The following is a 19,521-nucleotide window of genomic DNA, read 5'->3' as shown; positions in this document are numbered from 1 at the left end:
AGTGGGGCGGAGTGGGTGTGGAGGACAAGTTGGGGGGAATGATCTCACTAATTTGTCCTTGTTCTGTTGGTCTGTGGTTATGAGGTGGTTGGGTCCATCAGGACTTTATTTTGCCCATGACTACCATCTATTACTCCTCTGGCTTCCCCAAGGAGACTGGGTACCGCTGGAGAGCGTGGGACAGTAGGAGAAGTCTTGCCAAGACGTGCTAGCTTGACTACATCTGGTTACTGAGCTCATGTACAAAGGACAAGTGTAAGCATGCACGAAAAACAACTGCCCTTGAAACAGAAAAACAAAATGAATGGCATCTGTTGGCTTTCCACAGGTGCTGAAGGAGATGGAGGCGACGGCATGGCACTGTTGGGCCACGTAGCCCAATCTGGAGCATTGGAAGATAACGTCACCGCACCACAGGACATGTTAGTGGAAATCATGGTGTCAGGTATGGAAAGTGAGTTTCCCTGTCCAGCTATGGTTCCAGGAAGTTCCATTCTACTGAGCATTTCACTAAATATTGACTATGTCTACAAAAGGCTGGGGAAACAACTTGAGCTCCTGTTGTTCTCCTCTGACTTGTGTCCAGCTCCACATTAGACTGGACATGAACCGTACACACAGAGAGTCTTTGAGGTAAATATTCTTTGAAGAAATGTAACTTGGGAGCCAGGTATCGGTGGCTCATATCTGTCATCCTAGTTACTCAGAAAATCAAAGTTCAGAGAAGATTTATAGGTCAAAGGTCAAAGCTAGCTGCAGTAGAAAAATCCTTGAGATTCTTATTTCCAATTAACTAACAAAAAGCCAGAAGTAGAGGTGTGGATCAAGTGGTAGAGTACTATACTTGAGAGTAAAAACTAAGCCCTAGTCTTGGCATGTGCACGTGCGCACACACACACACACACACACACACACACACACACACAAATGACTTTCTGAATCTTACAACCATCATAGGAAAAGCATACCTAGCAGAAACTGCTAGACAGTAAATTCATAAGCCTTCTGTTCAGAACTAGATTATGGCAGAAAGAAGTATAGCTTTAGCCCATCCTTTCTGCACACAACCCCTGCATCATATTCTAATTCAAGATAATTCTGCAAGTGCATTCATTTCATTTTATTTTGTGTTGGAACTGGGGCTTGAACTCAGGACCTAGGCTCTGTCCCTTAGGGTTTTTTTTTTTGTTGTTTTGTTTTGTTTTGTTTGCCTTAAGGTTGGTACTCTACCTCTTGAGCCACAGCTCAAGAAGTTAATTGGAGATAAGACACTCATTGACTTTCCTGCCTGGGCTGGCTTTGAACCGCCATCCTGAGGTCTCAGTCTCTTCAGTAGCTAAGATTACAGGTGTGAGCTACCAGCATCTAGCAGCAAGGGATTTAAAATATCTTGGGCCACTGGATACTATCCAATGTGTATTCTGCACTTAGTCATCCTGAGAGTCGTGAGTGACAGAAGGTGACCAGGTGAGCGTGAAAGGCCTGTGTCCCCACAGGAAACTTCTTCTTTCTCAAGTAGCTAAGCAAACCAGACACTACCACCCAGTGTGTGCAGTCACATGGGACCTGCTTGGCTCCTTTAAGCTCCTGTGATTGATGAGCCAGTTCTGAGGGCTTCTTTTGTTTTTTCTGTATCCAGATGAACAAAGACACCAGTAAAGAGATGGATGATAGTTGTTTATAGATTCTCCAACTCCAAAGAAAAGGGAGAGTGGGTAGCGTTTGAACAATCACTATGTACATAGGTAGTTAAAGCCAAAAAGGAAAAAAAGCAAAGCAAAGTGTGTGCTCCTGTTTATGGCTCAGCATGTAAGGCTGTCCCCTGGAGCCCTTGCATTTCAGCGAAGTATGACAGTATCTAACTTGTGTGGGTCATAACTCTCAGAGCGCCTAGAGGCGTGCAAGCCACTGCATAAATCTTGCTAATAAACACGCGCTATGACACACATGTTCTATTATGTATGACAGATGATATTAATAACTCGATAATAAATCTTTTTACCATTTGAACTGTAGCATATGAAGATCTAAGTGTTACGTATTAGTCTGTGTGTCTTTAAGGGAGAGAATAGATCTTTTCCTTGCATGCCACAATGATTGGGGATTTTTCTTTTTCTTTTTGGTGAACTCTGGGCCTGGGCATGGTCCCTGAGCTTCTTTTACTCAAGAAGAGTGCTCTACTATTTGAGCCACAGCACTACTTCTGGGTTTTTTAAGTAATTTGTTCGAGATAAGAGTCTCATGGGGTTTCCTGACTGGGTTGGCTTTGAACTGCGATCCTCAGTTCTCAGCCTCCTCAGTAGCTAGGATGCAGGCATGACCCACCAGTGCCTACTTGGTTAGGGATTGTTAAGGAATTTTTTTTTTAATTTGAGGCTGTCTATTTCCTAAAAAGTTATGGTTCAAATTGCAAATATCACAAGCTGTGTGTTGATTGCTGATGCCTGTAATCCTAGTTACTCGGGAAGTTGAGATCTGAGGATAAGAGATTCGAAGCTATCCTGGGCAAGAAAGTCCATGAGACTCTTATCTCCAATTAAACACCAAAAAGCTGAAAGGGGAGCCAAGGTTCAAGTGGTAGAGTGCCAGCCTTGAGTGAAACAGCTCAGGGACAGTGAGTGCCTGGGTTCTGAGTTCAAGGCCAAGTGCTGGTCCCCAAAACAAAACAATAAAACAGAAGTTACAAACAGGTTTACTCAGGGCTCTTTGAACTCACATAAAACTAAATTTAATACTAAGTTTAGCCAGACATGGTGGCACATACTTATAAGCCCAGTGTTCAGAGGCTGAGATAGAAGGATCCTGAGTTGGGCTACATAGCCACACTTTGAAGAAGCCAGGCACTGGTGGCTCAGGCCTGTAGTCTTAACTACTCAGGAGGTTGAGATGTGAAGATCAAAGTTCAAAACCAGCCTGGGGGGTGGGGGTAGGTGACGGGGGGATGAGGGAGGAGGTAACAAGTTGGATAAGAAATGTACTCACTGCCTTATGTGTGAAACTGTAATCCCACTGTACTTCACTTTGACAATAAAGAAAAAAATGTAAAAAAAAAAAAAAAAAGCAGAAAACCCAGCTTGGGCAAGAAAGCCCATGAGATTCTTATCTCCAATTAATCACCAGAAAATTGAAAGTGGTGCTCTGGCTCAAAGTGGTAGAGCACTAGCCTTGAGGGAAAAAACCTCAGGGACAGTGCCCAGGCCCAGAGTTCAAGTTATATAATTAAAAAAAAAAAAACCTGAAGAAAAGACAGAATCATGTGGCTTACAGATCCTATAATATAAATGTAGCTAACAAGGCAACCAGATGCTTTTATTTGGTGGACTAGCCTGTCCTAGAACCTGCAAAAAGCAGTGCTGGAATGTTCTCTATAACCCTAGACACTGAAGCCCATTGTCACTCGCCTGAAGTCTGCCAGTCATGGAAGGGGTTCTTGCTGTTTGCAGGTGGAGATGACTGTGGCGCTAGCGGATGCGGGAGGCACGCCACGTGTGCCTCTGAAGGCGAGAATGCCACGTGTCGGTGTTTGCAAGGGTTTGCTGGTGATGGAAAAGCATGTGTTGGTAAGAGCCAGGATCAGATAGATGTATGTGAAAATTTGTGAGCCAGAAACTCACTTTTTTTTTTTTGGTCCCTGGCTTCTTCCTGCTCAAGGCTAGCACTCTGCCACTTGAGCCACAGCGCCCCTTCTGGCCGTTTTCCATATATGTGGTGCTGGGGAATCGAACCGAGAGCTTCATGTGTAGGAGGCAAGCACTCTTGCCACTAGGCCACATTCCCAGCCCCAGAAACTCACTTTGCTCTCCATGACTCCAAATATCCAGAAGGATTTATGTCATCAGCAGTTTTAAATAGATAATGGGATGTTAACTTAAAAAGGAGACATGCATGGAAAATGAGACTTACAGATCTACGTACATATAATTGTGACACATATTGCATTACATTAAGTGTATATTAAATGATGTAATAAATAAGGGTAACACGAACAAGAAGAATTTATAATGAGCTCTAAAAGCGTGAACCTGAGTTCAGGGCAAATTTGCGAATTCACTAATTTCAATGAAAACAGAACATTTTCTCCACAGAAGCTTCATATACAAGTTTTAGTCAAACAAATAGGCTAGGGTAGGTTTCTAGTTTATAGTATAACCTCAGAATGCTAGGTTAGTGATTACTGGGAAATAGTCTGTTCTGATGCCCTGGCAGGAAGTGATTTATTTGCACACACTTGGCTATTCAGCAAGTGGGAACTCTGGATAAATTAACTCAAAAGTAGGCTTCAAAAGTTGGGTACCAGTGGCTCACACCTGTAGTTCAAACAACTCAGCAGGCTGAGATCTCAGGATTGTGGTTCAAAGCCAGTCTACGCAGGAACACCTGGAGACTTTTAAAATCTCCCATTAACCAGCAAAATACCAGCAAAAGTGGAGGTGTGGCTAAAGTGATAGAGTACCAGCCTTGAGCAAAAAAGCTAAGGGGAAGTGCCCAGGCCATACATTCAAGCTCCAGTACTGACACACATATACCTCCCCCCCCCCAAAAAAAAAAAAAGTGGACTTTATATCCAAGAAACAAGGTCTGCATTCTACTTGCCACCAGTACCTGTCAAGGGCTCTATCATTCCTGTGAACCCCCACTATGCCAGGAATGCTTGAGGATGTCACCCACTCACAATTCTGTCTGCAGATATTGATGAATGCACACTGGGTACTGCGGCCTGTCCTCTTGCCTCTTCCAAGTGCATTAATACTGAAGGCAGCTACGTGTGCCAGTGTTCAGAAGGCTTCCGAGGAGATGGGATTCACTGTCTGGGTGAGAGGACGAAGGAGGGGGGCAGGGGAGGTGGAATCATAACAATTTATGGGTGTGTTGGGCCAAAGGATGACAGCATGTGAAGGTGGAATCGTAACAATTTATGGGTGTGTTGGGCCAAAGGATGACAGCATGGGATTGAGTGATACACATCTCAAGTCTACGAGAGGATTTGGGCCAGCTGTTCTGTTCTTAGGAAAGTCTCCTCATTGTCCTTGGCCATGGCTGTACTAGCCAGCTTCCAGCCCCTCTGGGAGTTGAGTGACCCCGTGTCTTGTTGGTGCTTTGTGGCCTGGGCCATCAGGAAGGACCTGGACAGCCTTTCTTTGTCACTGCATTTGGAGATGAGAATGTAGAAAGCCACAGGGCCATTGTGGGTTGCTGGTAAGTCACAGCTGCGGGGAGGGGGGAAAGGAGGCATGGTTTAGTGACTGGTTCTTATTGGGTATTTATTTATTGGGACTTGAACTCAGGGCCTGGGCACTGACCTTGACCTTTTTTTTTTTTTAACTCAAAGTGCTCTACCACTTGAGCCACAGTTCTACTTCTTGGTTTTTGGTGATTCATTGGAAATAAAAAGTCTCGTAGACTTTCTTGCCAGGCTGGCTTTGAATTTTGCTCCTCAGATCTCAACCTCCTGAGTAGCTAGAATTATAGGTGTGAGCCACTAGTGTCTGGCTTCGTCCAATGTTTCTCGATAATTCTTTCAATGGGACATCTGATGGCTACAAGTAGTGGCACTTGCTTTGTCACCAGTGCCCCAGCCAAGGACTAGGTGGGGTCTGTGGGTGTGGAGTTCGCCCACTGGGTGCCTTCTGCCTCTCAGCCATCCCAGTACAAGTGGAGACGTGCCTAAAGCCACCTGTGCCCAGGGCAGCAGTTAACTGACGTTTCTCAAGACATTCAAGTCCTCTTCAAATATTTTCCTTTTCTTCTTCTGAAAACAAAACAAAACAAAATCTGTTCACAGCAAAGGCCAGATGCCCTGATAAGAAACTCAATTGATAGAGCTTTCTCTCACGCGGAAGGTTCAAGAGGAAATACATATCAATCTCAACTATCCATTTTCTGGATCTGGTTGGTTTAACCCAGACCTTTATCGGACTAGTCCTGTGGAATCCACAGACACCTGAAACACTCTAAGTACATACTTGGCTGTCGATCAGGAAAATGCCACTACTCCAATTAAGCAGGCTCATAGAGAATTTAGACAAACAGACTTCATATTTCATTTCCTTTGAAGAGCAAAGAAGATATCCTTTCTGGAATATTTTAACTCAGCAGACTCTGGATTTGTTATTATTATTAACCCATCTATTTCTAGTATTATGCCCCAGGTGTTATGGTCCTGTGTATTTGGTTAGCATCCTCCGGCTCCTGGAAGCCAGAGGCATCTGTCTCTGTCTCTGTCTCTGTCTGTCTGTCTCTCTCTCCTTCTCCCTCTCTCTCTCTCTCCCTCTCCCTCTCCCTCCATCCATGGGTGAATATATAGATGAAATGCTTTGAACTATACGTGGCACTTCAATCTTATGTGGAAGTTTTGTTATTGTTCTTCTTTGTGAGAATAGTTGGTGTTTCTTGGCCCAAGAATACATCTTTGTTTTGCTTTCTGGAAGAGCTCCCTCTCCCTCTCCCAAGGTGAGAAAAGATTTATAAACTTGAGATTACAACCGAAAGCCAGGGTGGAAAAACAAACTAACAAAACCATGAAGAAATAAACGAAGTCTGCTGTCAAACCATTTGGGGCAGGATAGATTCAAGGTGGTCAATAGGCCATCAGTGTTGCTGGGGTGGTGGCCAAGAGGAGGGAGCCAGGCTTCCCTAGCAAGGAGAAAATAACCCTAAATCTAAACAGCTGTGGTAAATGGGAACAAAAGGCACACATCGAAAAGAAAAAAAAAAACAAACAAAACACTATGGAAGCTTAGAATGGGAAGAAAGATCTGAGGTGTTGGGCAAGATTTCACAGAGGAAGTGTGATTAAGAAGGGCCCGTGGGGCAGAAGCAATCCTAATTAGGTCGGAACATGAAGAGCGGGGGTGTTCCAGGCATGAACAAAGCAGATGACTTATCTGGGGAAGAGGGAATGGTAGTACTAAGTGCAAGCACTGGGTGGGGGGATAACTAAGTACCATACTAAGTGCCACACAGTAGGTAACTTAAATGGTACAACTTGGTTTTCTCACAGTCCTGGAGGCTGGAATTCCCAGGTAAAGGTACTAGCTGGCTTGGTTCTGGTGAAAGAGAGGAAGGAAGGAAAGAGGGAGGAGGGAGAAAGCCAGAGAGGAAGACAAAGAGGAGAGAGGAGGAAAGGGAGGAAGGCAGAGAAGGAGACACAGGGAGGGAGAGGAGGAGAAATATTCTCTGCTTTGGTATATCTTCTTTTTTTTTCAGGGCACCAGTTATATTAGATTAGGGCTCCCCTATTCTGACCTCACTTAACCTTAATGCCCTTATCTCCAGAAAGATCTCCCTGAGATCTAGAGATTCAACTGATGAACTTGTGGAGACAGGTCCATCCCTAATAGCTGGATTGGGTTCTACTTATTGAGGACTGGACTCTGAGGCTCAGTCATTCACATGCTCCTCCCCTGGATTGGCCTTCCTCTCAATTTTCTAGTAGCTATAATTACAAAAAGTAAAAAAGGAAACAGGTGGATTCATTTTATTCAGCAATTTTATTTACTTGACTATATCTAAGGGATTGCATTTTAATGATGCAAAGCATGATTGGATTGTGTGTGTGTGTGTGTGTGTGTGTGTGTGTGTGTGTGAAGTTTTATTCCAAATCTTCAAAATCTGGTGTGTATTCTACAGGTACAGAACACAGCAGAATAGACTAAAGGTATTAGGAGTGCAGAAATCAGAACTTTGGTGTGGCAATGGCTACCATATTGAATTCACAGCCGTAGGCCATACAGGGGTCCCCAGGAGCTTGTTGGTAGAGCAGTGCATGAGGGTTTCAGCATCAGTGTGAAGCTTCAAGTCTGGCTTGGGCCTTTAGAGTACTCTGGGGGGTCACATGGGGGGGGCAGAATGCAGTCAGGCTGTTCCTATAACATTGTAATGCTGAGAGGAAGGAAAGGACCGAAATGTGAGGTTGGCAGTCATTGAGGGAGGAAAGGTAGGTCATTTGGGGGTGGGAGGAAGGATGATTTCTATAGTTTATGTTTGTGTAAACAGAGAAAGTTCTCTTTGGTAGCACATTCTATTTAGTAGCACAATGTTCTACTTGGTATGAATTTCAGCGTTTGCCTGAACTTCTCAATGTTTGCCTGGAGGTTGTTTTCCAGTCTCTAATTTGGAGATGAGTCCAACCGTTGGATGTTGTGATAGCCCCTCTCCTCTCATTGCCACCCTGCTCTTCTGACAGATGTGGACGAATGCCAGCTGGGGGTTCATGGCTGTGGAGAGGATGCTGATTGCCTGAATACGGAAGGAGGCTATACCTGCCTGTGTGCCGGCTACCTATCTGAACCTGGGCTGCCGTGTTCTGGTAGGCTGGGGGTGGGCAGGCCCAGCGGGAGGGTTCTGCTGCAGGGGTATTCTGGGCCTGAGGGATTCCAGAAATCATTCTGTCAATGTGGATTTCCTTATTGGGTTGATGCTGGGTTGGAGAATACTAAGAGGCCCAGGCTTACTCCATTTAGTAATATCTGGAATAAATCCTTTTTTTTTTTAAATTACCTCTTGGGCACATAGTTAAACAGAAGGAAAAAAAAACCCACCTATGTGACTAAACTCCTGAATGGTAAAATTGATTTCTGGAAAAAAGGTTTTTTTGTTTTGTTTTGTTTTTTGTTATTCCCAGAGTGGCTTCAAATTGTGATTTTCAGATCCTGAATAGCTAGGATTACAGGCATGAGCCACTGACCAATGCCTGGTAAAGGGATTGTGAAGTGCCAGACTTTGAAGTCAGGCCCCATTTTACCACGTGAACCCCATTTTACCACGCGAACCCCACTTTACCACGCAAACCTGAGATAAGTAGGCCCTGTGAGCAGACCCAGGACAAGCCCATTAGGGCCCAGTCAGTCTAGAACTCTTAACCGCTGGGAATGCTTAACTCTGACACTTAGCTCTGATTTTTTTTTTTTTTTTTTTTTTTTTTTGGCCAGTCCTGGGCCTTGGACTCAGGGCCTGAGCACTGTCCCTGGCTTCTTCCCACTCAAGGCTAGCACTCTGCCACTTGAGCCACAGTGCCGCTTCTGGCCGTTTTCTGTATATGTGGTGCTGGGGAATCGAACCTAGGGCCTCGTGTATCCGAGGCAGGCACTCTTGCCACTAGGCTATATCCCCAGCCCCTGATTTTTTTTTTTAATTTTAATTAAAGAACCCTGAGAGATTCTTTTTTAACTTTAGTTCCTCTTTAAAACAATGCAATAATACCTTTAAAGCATTTGGTAATGCCCAAGCTTGATGACCATTTGAATTTAAACTTAAACTTAGTTTTGCATCATACTGCAGTCTTGAACATGTTCACACTCACACATGCACACACACATACATTTTCAAAAGATCTTAAAGCGCGCTGAATAAGCATCGGCCGTACATTTTAAGACAAAAACCTTTAACAAATGATTTTAGCATTCTCCAGCCTCATTTTCCAGGGCTTGATAGTCTTAAGTAAACATTTTAGCACACCAAATAATTTTCTGCTTAAGAAGGCTGGGTGGGGGTCCCCCAGAGTTCTTCTTGCGGACACTCACACTCTGATTGTGAGCTGTTACCTGTACATCTTTCCTGTGAGCTAAAGTCAAATCCAGGGGAGAAGAAGGAACGTTCCCCATCATCTCTTTGTCAGTCAGGCACAGCGCAAGAAAGAAACACACAAAAATAATCACAGGCACGAAGACCAGACAACACTTACAGACAGACTTAGGGAGCCGCGGCTTACAGGTTCGACTGTGTCTCTCCTGCCCTTGTGAGGGGGCAGACCACACAGTCTCACTGTGTCTCTCCTGCCCCTGTGAGGGGGCAGACCACACAGTCTTGAGGCTCTCTCTCTACCGTTCCTGTGTAGGAGCGGACCAGACAACCCTGAATATAGAGTGGACTGGACGGGCGCCCATTAGAAGGGCCTCCCGGTCCAGTCCTTCAGGTTCAGGGTGGTAGTAGGAAGCCTGAGCCCACTGTGGAGGGCTTGTGGTGTCCCCTAAGTCCTCCAGGACTGCCCATACGAGCGTGTCCACTCCGGCTGGTCCTTCACTACCTACAGGTTCAGATTCAGGTGGCTGGCCAAAACAGAAAACAAAACTACAAATCACACAGACACAGACACACAGAATGAACAGCGCTATTTTCTTACCTTCGGAGTCTGGGGTCTCGGGGGTCTCTGGGGCCATCCCGGACAAAACCCCAAATGTTGTGCCAAGTCGCGAAACCACCACCAAGAAGACCACAGAGACTCAGACATTCCGAAATGCAAAAGCAAGGCAAGGCTTTATTTAAGCGAGCTACAACTCGGGCCTCGTCCTACCCACCGACACAGCGGAGGTTAGGAGGGAGCCCCGAGCTGTGATTACACAGGGCTTATAAAGGCAAAGAACAAAGTTACAACAATCAGGTGTTCAAGCAAGCAAGATTAGGACACAGGTACAAATCTGATTGGCTCAGGGTTCGATTCTATGGGTGGTCAGAGTTAAGCATTCCCAGTGGTAGAGTTCTAGACCGACTGGGCCCTAATGGGCTTGTCCTGGGTCTGCTCACAGGGCCTGCTTATCTCAGGTTCGTGTGGTAAAGTGGGGTTTGCGTGGTAAAATGGGGTTCATGTGGTAAAATGGGGCCTGACTTCAAAGTCTGGCACTTCATTGTTGGTTGAGAACTTTGTAAAGCAGATGTCAGTGTGTATGGATGGCAGATCTGCTTCTGCTTCTGTGTGAGATGAGCAATCAAATTCATATGGTGACTCAGGGTCAACCTTTCTCTCACTTGCTTCCACCATGCTTTCTATGGAAGAGCCCAAGCCTAAGGAAAGACGGGTGGGTTGGAAGGAAAACATATTGTTAGTCCTGATAGTTCTATGTCACTACAAGACACCATATCACAAATGATTCCCCAACACTAGTCCTGGTGTTGATACCTGAAAGAGCACTTTAGAAAACAAACGTAATGTCTTTGATGCTTCCAGATTCAACTTCACCTTCTCCCCTTGAGGAAGATAGGGGCCATCTGGTCAGGAATAGTTACCCCGGATGTCCGCCCTCCCATGACGGGTTCTGTCTCCATGATGGCGTGTGCATGTACGTCGAGGCAGTAGACAGCTATGCATGCAAGTAAGTGAAACTATGGTGTGTGTGTGTGTGTGTGTGTGTGTGTGTGTGTGTGCACATGCCAGTATTGGGGCCTGAACTTAGTGCCTGGCTGCTGTCACTTAGCATTTTGCTTAAGGCTGGAGCTTAACTACTTGATTCATGGCTCCATTTCCAGCTTTTTAGTAGTTAATTGGATCTAAGAGTCTCATGGACTTTCCTTGCTGACTTCAAACCAAGATCCTCAGATAGATCTCAACCTCCTGAGGCTGTACCTGAGGATCACAGGTGTAAGCCACCGGTGCCTGGCAGTATACTTTAATATTGAAACTTTAAAAAAAATCTTTTTGTTTTTATTATCCTCCTCAAACAATAACATCACCAAAACAAATGTAGACTTTTTTTTAGATCCATGATACTTATCTTTATCTATCAAAATGATTACATTAGGTTTGGACATATACTTAGTATAGTGGTTTTATTTGGGTCTGATACTGTCTGCTCATTGATTAAGTGATGAACTCTTTTTTTTTCTTTTTTTGGACAGTTGTGGGGCTTAAACTCAGGGCCTGGGCACTGTCCCTGAGCTCTTTTGCTGAGAGCTAGCACTCTACCATTTTGAGCCACAGCTCTACTTCTTGTTTTCTGGTGGTTAGATGGAGGTCAGAATCTCATGCACTTTCTTGGCTCGGCTGGCTTTGAACTGTGATCCTCAGATCTCAGCCTCCCAGGTAGCTAGGATTACAGGCGTGAGCCACCAGAACCTGGCTTGATGAACTCGTTGACACTCTGCTTTTCTTTTGTCATGAAATCCCCATGAAAAGATCTGTTTTCCTGATAACATTCTAACCCTCCAAAACGATGAGTCTGTAGTTAACACAGCTAAGGACCTTTCATCAAAACATAATATTTAAACTATCACCAGCATTCACAGTATCTGCATCATAACCTTGTTTCTGAATTGTACATTTAATTTTTTAAAATGTGGTTTAATCAAATGTTCAACCCTTCCCTCCTTTGTCCTGCTGATTCTACCTTATGTAGACTCCATAGTGAGAAACCTCAGGCAGTACCTGTAGCCCGACACTCTTGGAAACAGTTCCTGGCATCTTGCTCCACAGAAAAGGCTTCTTCCTTGCTTAGATGGAGGAGTGGAATTTCCCCTCGGAGACAGGGAGTCCTAGGCCAGTCAATGAGCCATAGGAGGGAGATCTGCCATGGTCACGACCCAGTGCTTCCCTGGGCTTTCCTAGTATTTCTCCAGTATTTCTTTCATGCTACCTCTCCCTACATGGGAGCTGGTGTTCATTGTGAGCATTCTTCTCATAGATGGAGGCTATGGATGGACTGGACATGACTCCAGGCCAGAGGAGAGAGATTGGTAATAATAGGATGTTTGGAAAGAAGGAATCAGGGAATGCCCATGTCAGCCGTACAGTTCCTCCTCATTTGTGAAAACAACCATGCCCAATAGGTGGCAGCATTGTCTCACTTACATTGAAGAGTCAACAGTAACTTGATCACTGATCATTCTAGTAACAATTTCAATTACACCATAGTCTGAATGACCCTTGGTTTTCTTTGGAATAGTTTGTTCCTCCTTAAAAGAAAAGTAGGGGACAAGTTAAATTGCTAAATTGTAAACCTCCTTGTACAACCTTTTGAAGTTCAGAATAGGCAAATGCTATGGGTCCTATCCCCATTGACACTTTTTCTCTTAAGCTGGTAATATTTATTTTTTTAATGGGAAAACTATTCCTTCCAGTTTGGAGGTCATATTTTCTGCTCTGGGACTATCTGTGGTTTCATTGTTTTGTTTTGGCCAGTATCAGGCTTTGAACTCAGGGCCTTGTACCTGCTTGGCTTACTAGCTAAGGCTAGTGCTCTACCATTTGAGCCATGTGTTAGTCCCCACTTTTAGCTGATTAATTGGAAATGGAGTCTTTCAGGCTTTTCTACCCAGGCTAGGTTTGAGCCATGGTCGTCTGGATCTCTGCCTTCTGAATAGCTAGGATTACATGTATGGGCCACTGGTACCTGGCTTCATACATTCATCTTTTATAGGCTGGTTGTGAGTGAGGGTCTCTGCCTTCATGTTCCTCCTTCCTATTGCCTGTGCTCATTGCAAGGTGACCTCAAATATGTTTCTGAAACTCCCCTGATTCTTACGGCAAAATTGCTTTGTGTTGGTTTTTATGGGTGGTCCTTAGGATTTTCGCCCAAGAGGAATTTATCTTTAATCAATGTTCTCTAATGCCTTATAGAGGCAGGATGCAAAGAATCCCCCATCCTTCCTGGAGTGGCCTGAGTGAAAGAGAAATCCCCACTACATTCCTATGTGACTACGGTGCTTTCAGCTAATCTGGGATGGGCTGTCCGCCTCTCCGTGAGCATGTGGGGCCGAGTCTGGAGATGCTGAGGTTGACAGCCAGCCAGTTACGGAGTCCGACATATAGCCAGCATTCTTTGGACAGAGGGCTCTGATGACCTGTGTTTGTGTGTTGTCACAGCTGTGTGGTGGGCTACATCGGGGAGCGATGTCAACATCGAGACTTGCGATGGGAGCTGCGGCATGCAGGCCACGGGCAGCAGCGGGACATCACCGTGGTGGCGGTCTGCGTGGTGGTGCTGGTCCTGCTGCTTGTTGCTGGATTGTGGGGGGCACGCCACTACAGGTGACTCTTTCCATGGCTCCATTAAGCCCTCTTCAATCCTCCCAGAGCAAACACCAGCCTCCTTCAGATGAACTACATCAATAGACACAAGACATTTACAGAACTGAATAGCAGAGATTTGGGGGTGGGTGAGTTAGCAGTACTGGGGATTTGAACTCAGGACTTCAGGCTTGCTAGCTAGACCAGCACCCTACTACTTGAGCCATGCCTCTAAACCCTTTCTGCTTCCATTCCTTTTCCTATCAGGTCTCACTTTCTGTCCAAATTAGCCTGGACTGTGATCTTCCTATTTATGTTTCTCACATGGCTGGGATAACAAGAGCATGCCACTGTACTTAGCCTTTTATTGGTTGAGATGGAGTCGCACATACTGTTTGCCCAAGCTGGCCTTGAGCCCATGATCCTCCAGATCTCTACCTCTTAAATAGCTGTGGTGACAGGTGTGAGCCATTGCACTCAGAGGATTAATACTTTTGTTTTTAAGCCCAGGATTTCCACTATCCTAAAACTAATGTGCTTTGACTTCCCCTGGTTCTGTTTAAATCGTTGTCCATGCATAAGGTAAATGGTTATTTACTCATTCATCTATGTATTTTTGCAGTGTTGGGTATGGAAACTAGGACCTAACACATGCTAGACAGGGGATCTCCACTGAGCTACCCCCCAAGTCATAGGCAGTTAATTCTCATAATGAATTTGTACATCATACTTCTTTCTTTAAGGAGCATCTGTCTCTACCCCCTATCACTGGTGTAACGATAATTTTATGATTGCCTTCCATCATGTTAATTGCCCACAACATAATACCTTTTGTTAAAGAAAATCATCCTTCCTAACTTGCAAGGAAGTTCTTGATCCTTTGATTTTGTGTTTTCAATCATTTAAACAGGTAAAAACCATTAATCAATCTCATCCATTTCTTTAAAAGAACCCCATGGCCAGGCACTAGTGGCTCACACCTGTAATTCTAGTTACTCAGGAAGCTGAGATCTCAGAACTGAGGTTCAAGGTCAGCCTGAGCAGACAAATCAAGACTCTCATTTCCACTTTACCAGTAAAAAGCCCCAAGTAGAGTCTTGGCTCAAGTGTTAGGGTACTACCATGAGTACAAAATAAAAAGCCAAGCAAGGCCCTGAGTTCAAGCCTCAGTGCCACACACACACACACACACACACATACACACACACACACACACACACACACTTACAAAGCTTAGAATGCTGCTCATTTTCCATTTTCCTTGAAAATAAGATTGGATCCCCTACTACCATTGATAAGGAAAAGTATTTTATGTTCTGTTAAACTTTGTGCTGGACAATTAAAAGTCAGTCACAAAACTTTTGGTTCAAAGGGACTTTATAGAATTTTCTAGTACGATTGCATCATTTCATGGCCAAAAACCCACTTCACACAAAGGTCCCAGTTCTGTTGAGAATGAACAGAATGTCTGCTGCCACTTGCAGATCAAAACCCAACCACATTCATAGGCACTACACAAGCATGCACACTGTGGAAAATTCAGCAGAAAGAGCAAAGCTGCCCTCACTTGAGATTTTGCTGTGTTCTAGTGTAGTGGCTAAATGCATGGTCTTTGGAATCTGACCACACAGGTTCAAATCCCATTTGGTGCTTAAATTACATCAGATACAGTTTCTAACATTTATAATTATTCATTTTCTTGACTGTAAGATAGGGACAAGGATAGTGTTTATCCTAAAGGCTAAAGTGAGTTTGTGCTCATCTAAGTAAAGGCTTACTGACAGTATCAAGTTTAATACATGCTATATGTGTTTATTATTATGATTTACTATGAATGATAATCTTTCCAGTAAGAGGAAGATTCTTCAAGACCTTTTCTATCACATCCAGAGAGACAAGATTCTTGAACATACATTTGAAATCTTTTGTCTGGGGTGTGTGTGTGTGTGTGTGTGTGTGTGTGTGTGTGTGTGTGTGTGTGTGTATTGGGCCTGGGTACTGCCCCTGAACTTTTGTGCTCAAGGCTAGCACTCTACCACTTGAGCCACAGTTCCACTTCTGGCTTGTTGGTGGTTAATTGGAGAGAAGTGTCTCACAGACTTTCCTGTCTTAGCTGGCTTTAAACTTTGATCCTCCGATCTCAGCCTCCTGAGTAGCCAGGATTACAGGCGTGAGCCTCTGGCACCGGACACAGGACTCTTTTTCTTTCCATTGCAGTGCATCTAAAGTAAAAACCAATGTCTGCAGGTCTATGACTATGTCATGGCACTGCCCAGGGTCCTTATTTCCTACTGGGCATTCTCAGCTCTGTGCTACTGCTTGTGCACTACCAGTAGATCTTGATGAGATAGTCATTCCTGACAAGGATGAGTGCTTTGTTTTCTTTTGAGATTGTCTTCTATTTTGGCTTTATCTCAGGATTCGGAAGCAGCTATTGAAAAACCCAAAGAACCCTTATGAAGATCCAAGCAGTGATGTGAACGGCAGCGGTGTGAGCGGCAGCAGGCCTACCAGCAGCGAGGCAGAGACCCCTTCTTGTTCCCAGCCATGGGTAAGATAACCAAAGTAGACAAAGCTAGGAATCGACTCGATAGGAATTCTCATTCATTCTTCTTACTCTTTAGTGAGTTTAGAACAATGAATCTATTAGACCCTAACAGGTTTAACCAATAGCATGGGATCTGGGGAGGTCCTGGATGAGATCTTAATTAAGAAATGAGAGCAATTAAACAGCACCATGAGTCAGGTGCTGGTGGTTCTCAAATGTTATCCTAGCTACACAGAAAGCTGAGCTCAGAGGCTCATGGATCATGGAGTCAACCTGGACAGACAAGCTCTTGAGACACCATCTCCATCTGCGATGTGTCTCAAGTGCTAGAGAACTACCTAAGCAATAAAGCCAAGCAAACTTGACAACTTGCATTCAAACCATGGTGCTGGTGTGTGTGTGTGTGTATGTGTGTGTGTGTGTGTGTGTGTGTGTGTGTGTGTGTGTGGAACCCATCAGAATTTAATTGTGCAGAAATATAGAGACGTCTTTGCTGTCGTGGAGCTTCTTCCTATAACTCATATTTTTATATGCTGTGCTGTGTGGTGTTTCTCCCAATTTCTAGAAGTTCATCCAAATTTCAGATGGAGATGTTTAAAACTCAAGATGCTGCTGTAATTTTCTTGGTATTTCTTTTTCTTACAACATTGTTAAGTCCTCAAACTTAAGTAGCAAGTTTGTTGCTATGAGTACAGGATGCTCAATTCATATTTATAACAAAATAACATCCTTCAAGGTAAACGCAAAGTCAAACTAGAGTCTGGCTACTAAGTATTTCCCAAAGAGCAGAGCAGGACAGAGCTTGAAGAAGCTTCAAGGTTGTGACTGATTTGGGGCCACTAGAGGGCAGAACTGAGGCAAACTAAGCTCTCCATACTTTCAAGGGAACTGCCATTTCCAGAAATGTGTGTAGATGCCTTGCATTATTACTGGTATGTATTGTGGAAGAGCCTGGAATATGTAGCAGCCCTACGGAGGACTGCAGCCTCAGAAAATCCCACTGGATCTGGCTACCTGTGGCTCATGCCTGCAGTCTTAGCTACTCAGGACGCTGAGATCTGAGGATTGTGCTGGTTCAAAGCCAGCCTGGGCAGGAAAGCCCATGACACTCATCCCCCCAAAAAACTGGAAATGTAACTGTAGCTCAAGTGGTAGAGCACTAGCCTTGTGCAAAAACAAACAAGGTCCAGGAACATTGTGTAGGTCCTAAGTTCAAGCCCCAGGACTGGCACAAAACCGAAAAGAAAAAAAAAATGGGGAAGATTATGGAGGGTCCAGTAGTATTCCAGGACCTTCCAACATCATCTTCCTGTGGGAAACATCTGTCCCCAGCAGCTGTTAGTGGTATTATTCCTTATTTGGCTGAACTTGAGTGCAGAGCTAAGACAAATGGCAGTCTTGGGCCTTAATACCCAACCCACCTCCAGCAAGACTTTGAACTCCTGTGGACCTCCAATTGCTTTGGTACTGGCTTGGTAATATTCCTTTTGTCTATGAGGACTCTATGTGTGGGAGCCTAGGAGGCCTCAGCTGTTGGGCCTACTCAATTCATAGCACCTCCTGATTTCCCGGCTCTCTCAATTACCCACTCGGCACTTGACAGGTCATAGTGGTGGTAATTCATCTCCTTTAAATCATGAGGAAAAGAAAAACATGCAATCTCTGTGTGTGTGTTTAAAAGAGAGGGAATAAAAGGATCCGATCCCTTACTGCTGTCTTGAGCAGCTTGTTGGCTTTAAGCTGAGCCTGTGGGTAAGCACCGACCCTCCCGGCTTTCCTTGCTGTCCCCTACGCCAACTGCATGGATCGGATCTGAGTGGGTGGGAGAAAGCGGAACACCCAAACTGGGTGGAGAACAGCAGAAACAAATCTGCTCCCATCAGCTGCCTTCCCCATCCGGGACCAGGGCCTGTATGCTCCTTGCAGAGGGGCCCGTGGCAGATCTGCAGTGCACATGTTCACTGGAGCCACACGTCACGAGCCGGCATCCTGAAACAACACATCCCGGATGGGTTCTGTGATGTATCACTGCAGAGATGGGAATGAGGGAGATGCAAAGGGAGAAAGGTATGGTGAAGAATAGAACAGCACACATGTGGAAAGTCACCCTGTCCTTAGCCACACTCCCTCCCTCTTTCATGGCCTCCTTCATAGTCCCTCCACTCCTGGGGCTTGAACTCAGGGCCTGGGAACTATCCATGAGCTTTTGTGCTCTAGGCTACCTCTCTACCACTTGAGACACAGCTCCACTTCTGGCTTTTGGGTGGTTAATTGGAGATTAGGGTCTCACAGACTTATCTTCCTTGGCTGGCTTTGAACCATGATCCCAGCTTCCCCAGTAGCTAGGATTACAGGCATGAGCCACCAGCGCTCTGCCCCTCCTATACTTTTCTCAATGAGAAACACAGGCAACAAGATTCCCCCTCCCTTTTTTTTCTGGGATGGGACTTGAACTAAGAGCCTCATACTTGCACGGTTTTCTTGTGCACAGTTAGCAGTCTACCATTTGAACCACACCTCCAGCCTAGCTTTTTGCTAGTTAATTGGAGATGGAAATCTCAAAGACGTATTGTGTGTGTGTGTGTGTGTGTGTGTGTGTGTGTGCATCTGCCAACTGCTGGGGCTTGAACTCTTGGCCTGGACACTGTCCCTGGGCTTTTTTTTTACTAGTTCTCTATTGCTTGAGCCATGGCTCTACTTCTGGCTTTTTGGTGGTTCAATGGAGATCAGAGTCTCCCAGACTTTCTTGCACTGGCTGGCTTTGAACTGCAATCCTTAGATCTCAGCCTCCCAAGTTAGTAGGGTGATGGGCAGGTGTGTGTCACTAGCACCTAGCTCCCTTCTTCCCTTTCCTTTGAGTTCTGAACTCCCTTCGGTAGAGGCCCCCAGTCAGATTGCCCACCTCAGAACCACTGGGCCATCCTTCCCCTGGGTTACTGATTGATGAGAAAGAATGTTACCAGGCTGCGTCCTTTATCCTGGAGCCTGGCTTGTTTCTCTTCTTCCCTTTTACATTTGATCTATTTTAATATCTCACCTATCTAGCCTGACTAGAAACCATGAGCTCTGCTCAGCCTGCACTGCAGGGGCCCAATCCCTTTTGGGCAAACCAAATAATGACAGAAATAATCCTTTTGTTGATTGAAGGGACATGTTTTTGTTGTCTGGGTTTCTCTTGTTGAATTCTGGTTCCCAAGCTCTTCAACCATGAGAAAGCATGCGATGGATCCCAGCCAAAGAGCTGCAACTCTTAGTC

The 19,521-nt window shown here is 45.0% G+C and overlaps 1 protein-coding gene across 5 annotated transcripts in view; it reads left to right on the top strand.

The window, feature by feature from the left end:
- The window catches only part of Egf (epidermal growth factor), a 60,402-nt gene that overhangs the window by 38,197 nt on the left and 2,684 nt on the right, over positions 1 to 19,521 (top strand). For 2 of the 5 annotated variants that reach the window (XM_048333643.1, XM_048333641.1), the window contains 8 exons: positions 329 to 445; positions 2,931 to 2,941; positions 3,455 to 3,560; positions 4,687 to 4,812; positions 8,186 to 8,308; positions 10,943 to 11,087; positions 13,574 to 13,738; positions 16,136 to 16,268. In XM_048333643.1, the coding sequence (XP_048189600.1) occupies positions 329 to 445; positions 2,931 to 2,941; positions 3,455 to 3,560; positions 4,687 to 4,812; positions 8,186 to 8,308; positions 10,943 to 11,087; positions 13,574 to 13,738; positions 16,136 to 16,268 (926 nt within the window). Of the gene's footprint in view, positions 1 to 328; positions 446 to 2,930; positions 2,942 to 3,443; positions 3,561 to 4,686; positions 4,843 to 4,897; positions 5,251 to 8,185; positions 8,309 to 10,942; positions 11,088 to 13,573; positions 13,739 to 16,135; positions 16,269 to 19,521 lie in introns of those variants that run through there. The other 3 variants (XM_048333640.1, XM_048333642.1, XM_048333644.1) reach the window with 3 other exon arrangements.

The sequence above is a fragment of the Perognathus longimembris genome, chromosome 24 (genome assembly GCF_023159225.1).
Source record: "Perognathus longimembris pacificus isolate PPM17 chromosome 24, ASM2315922v1, whole genome shotgun sequence".
Lineage (NCBI taxonomy): Eukaryota > Metazoa > Chordata > Mammalia > Rodentia > Heteromyidae > Perognathus > Perognathus longimembris.
The sequence above is the reverse complement of the archived record's forward strand: the minus strand, read 5'-3'. Positions and strand labels throughout refer to the sequence as shown.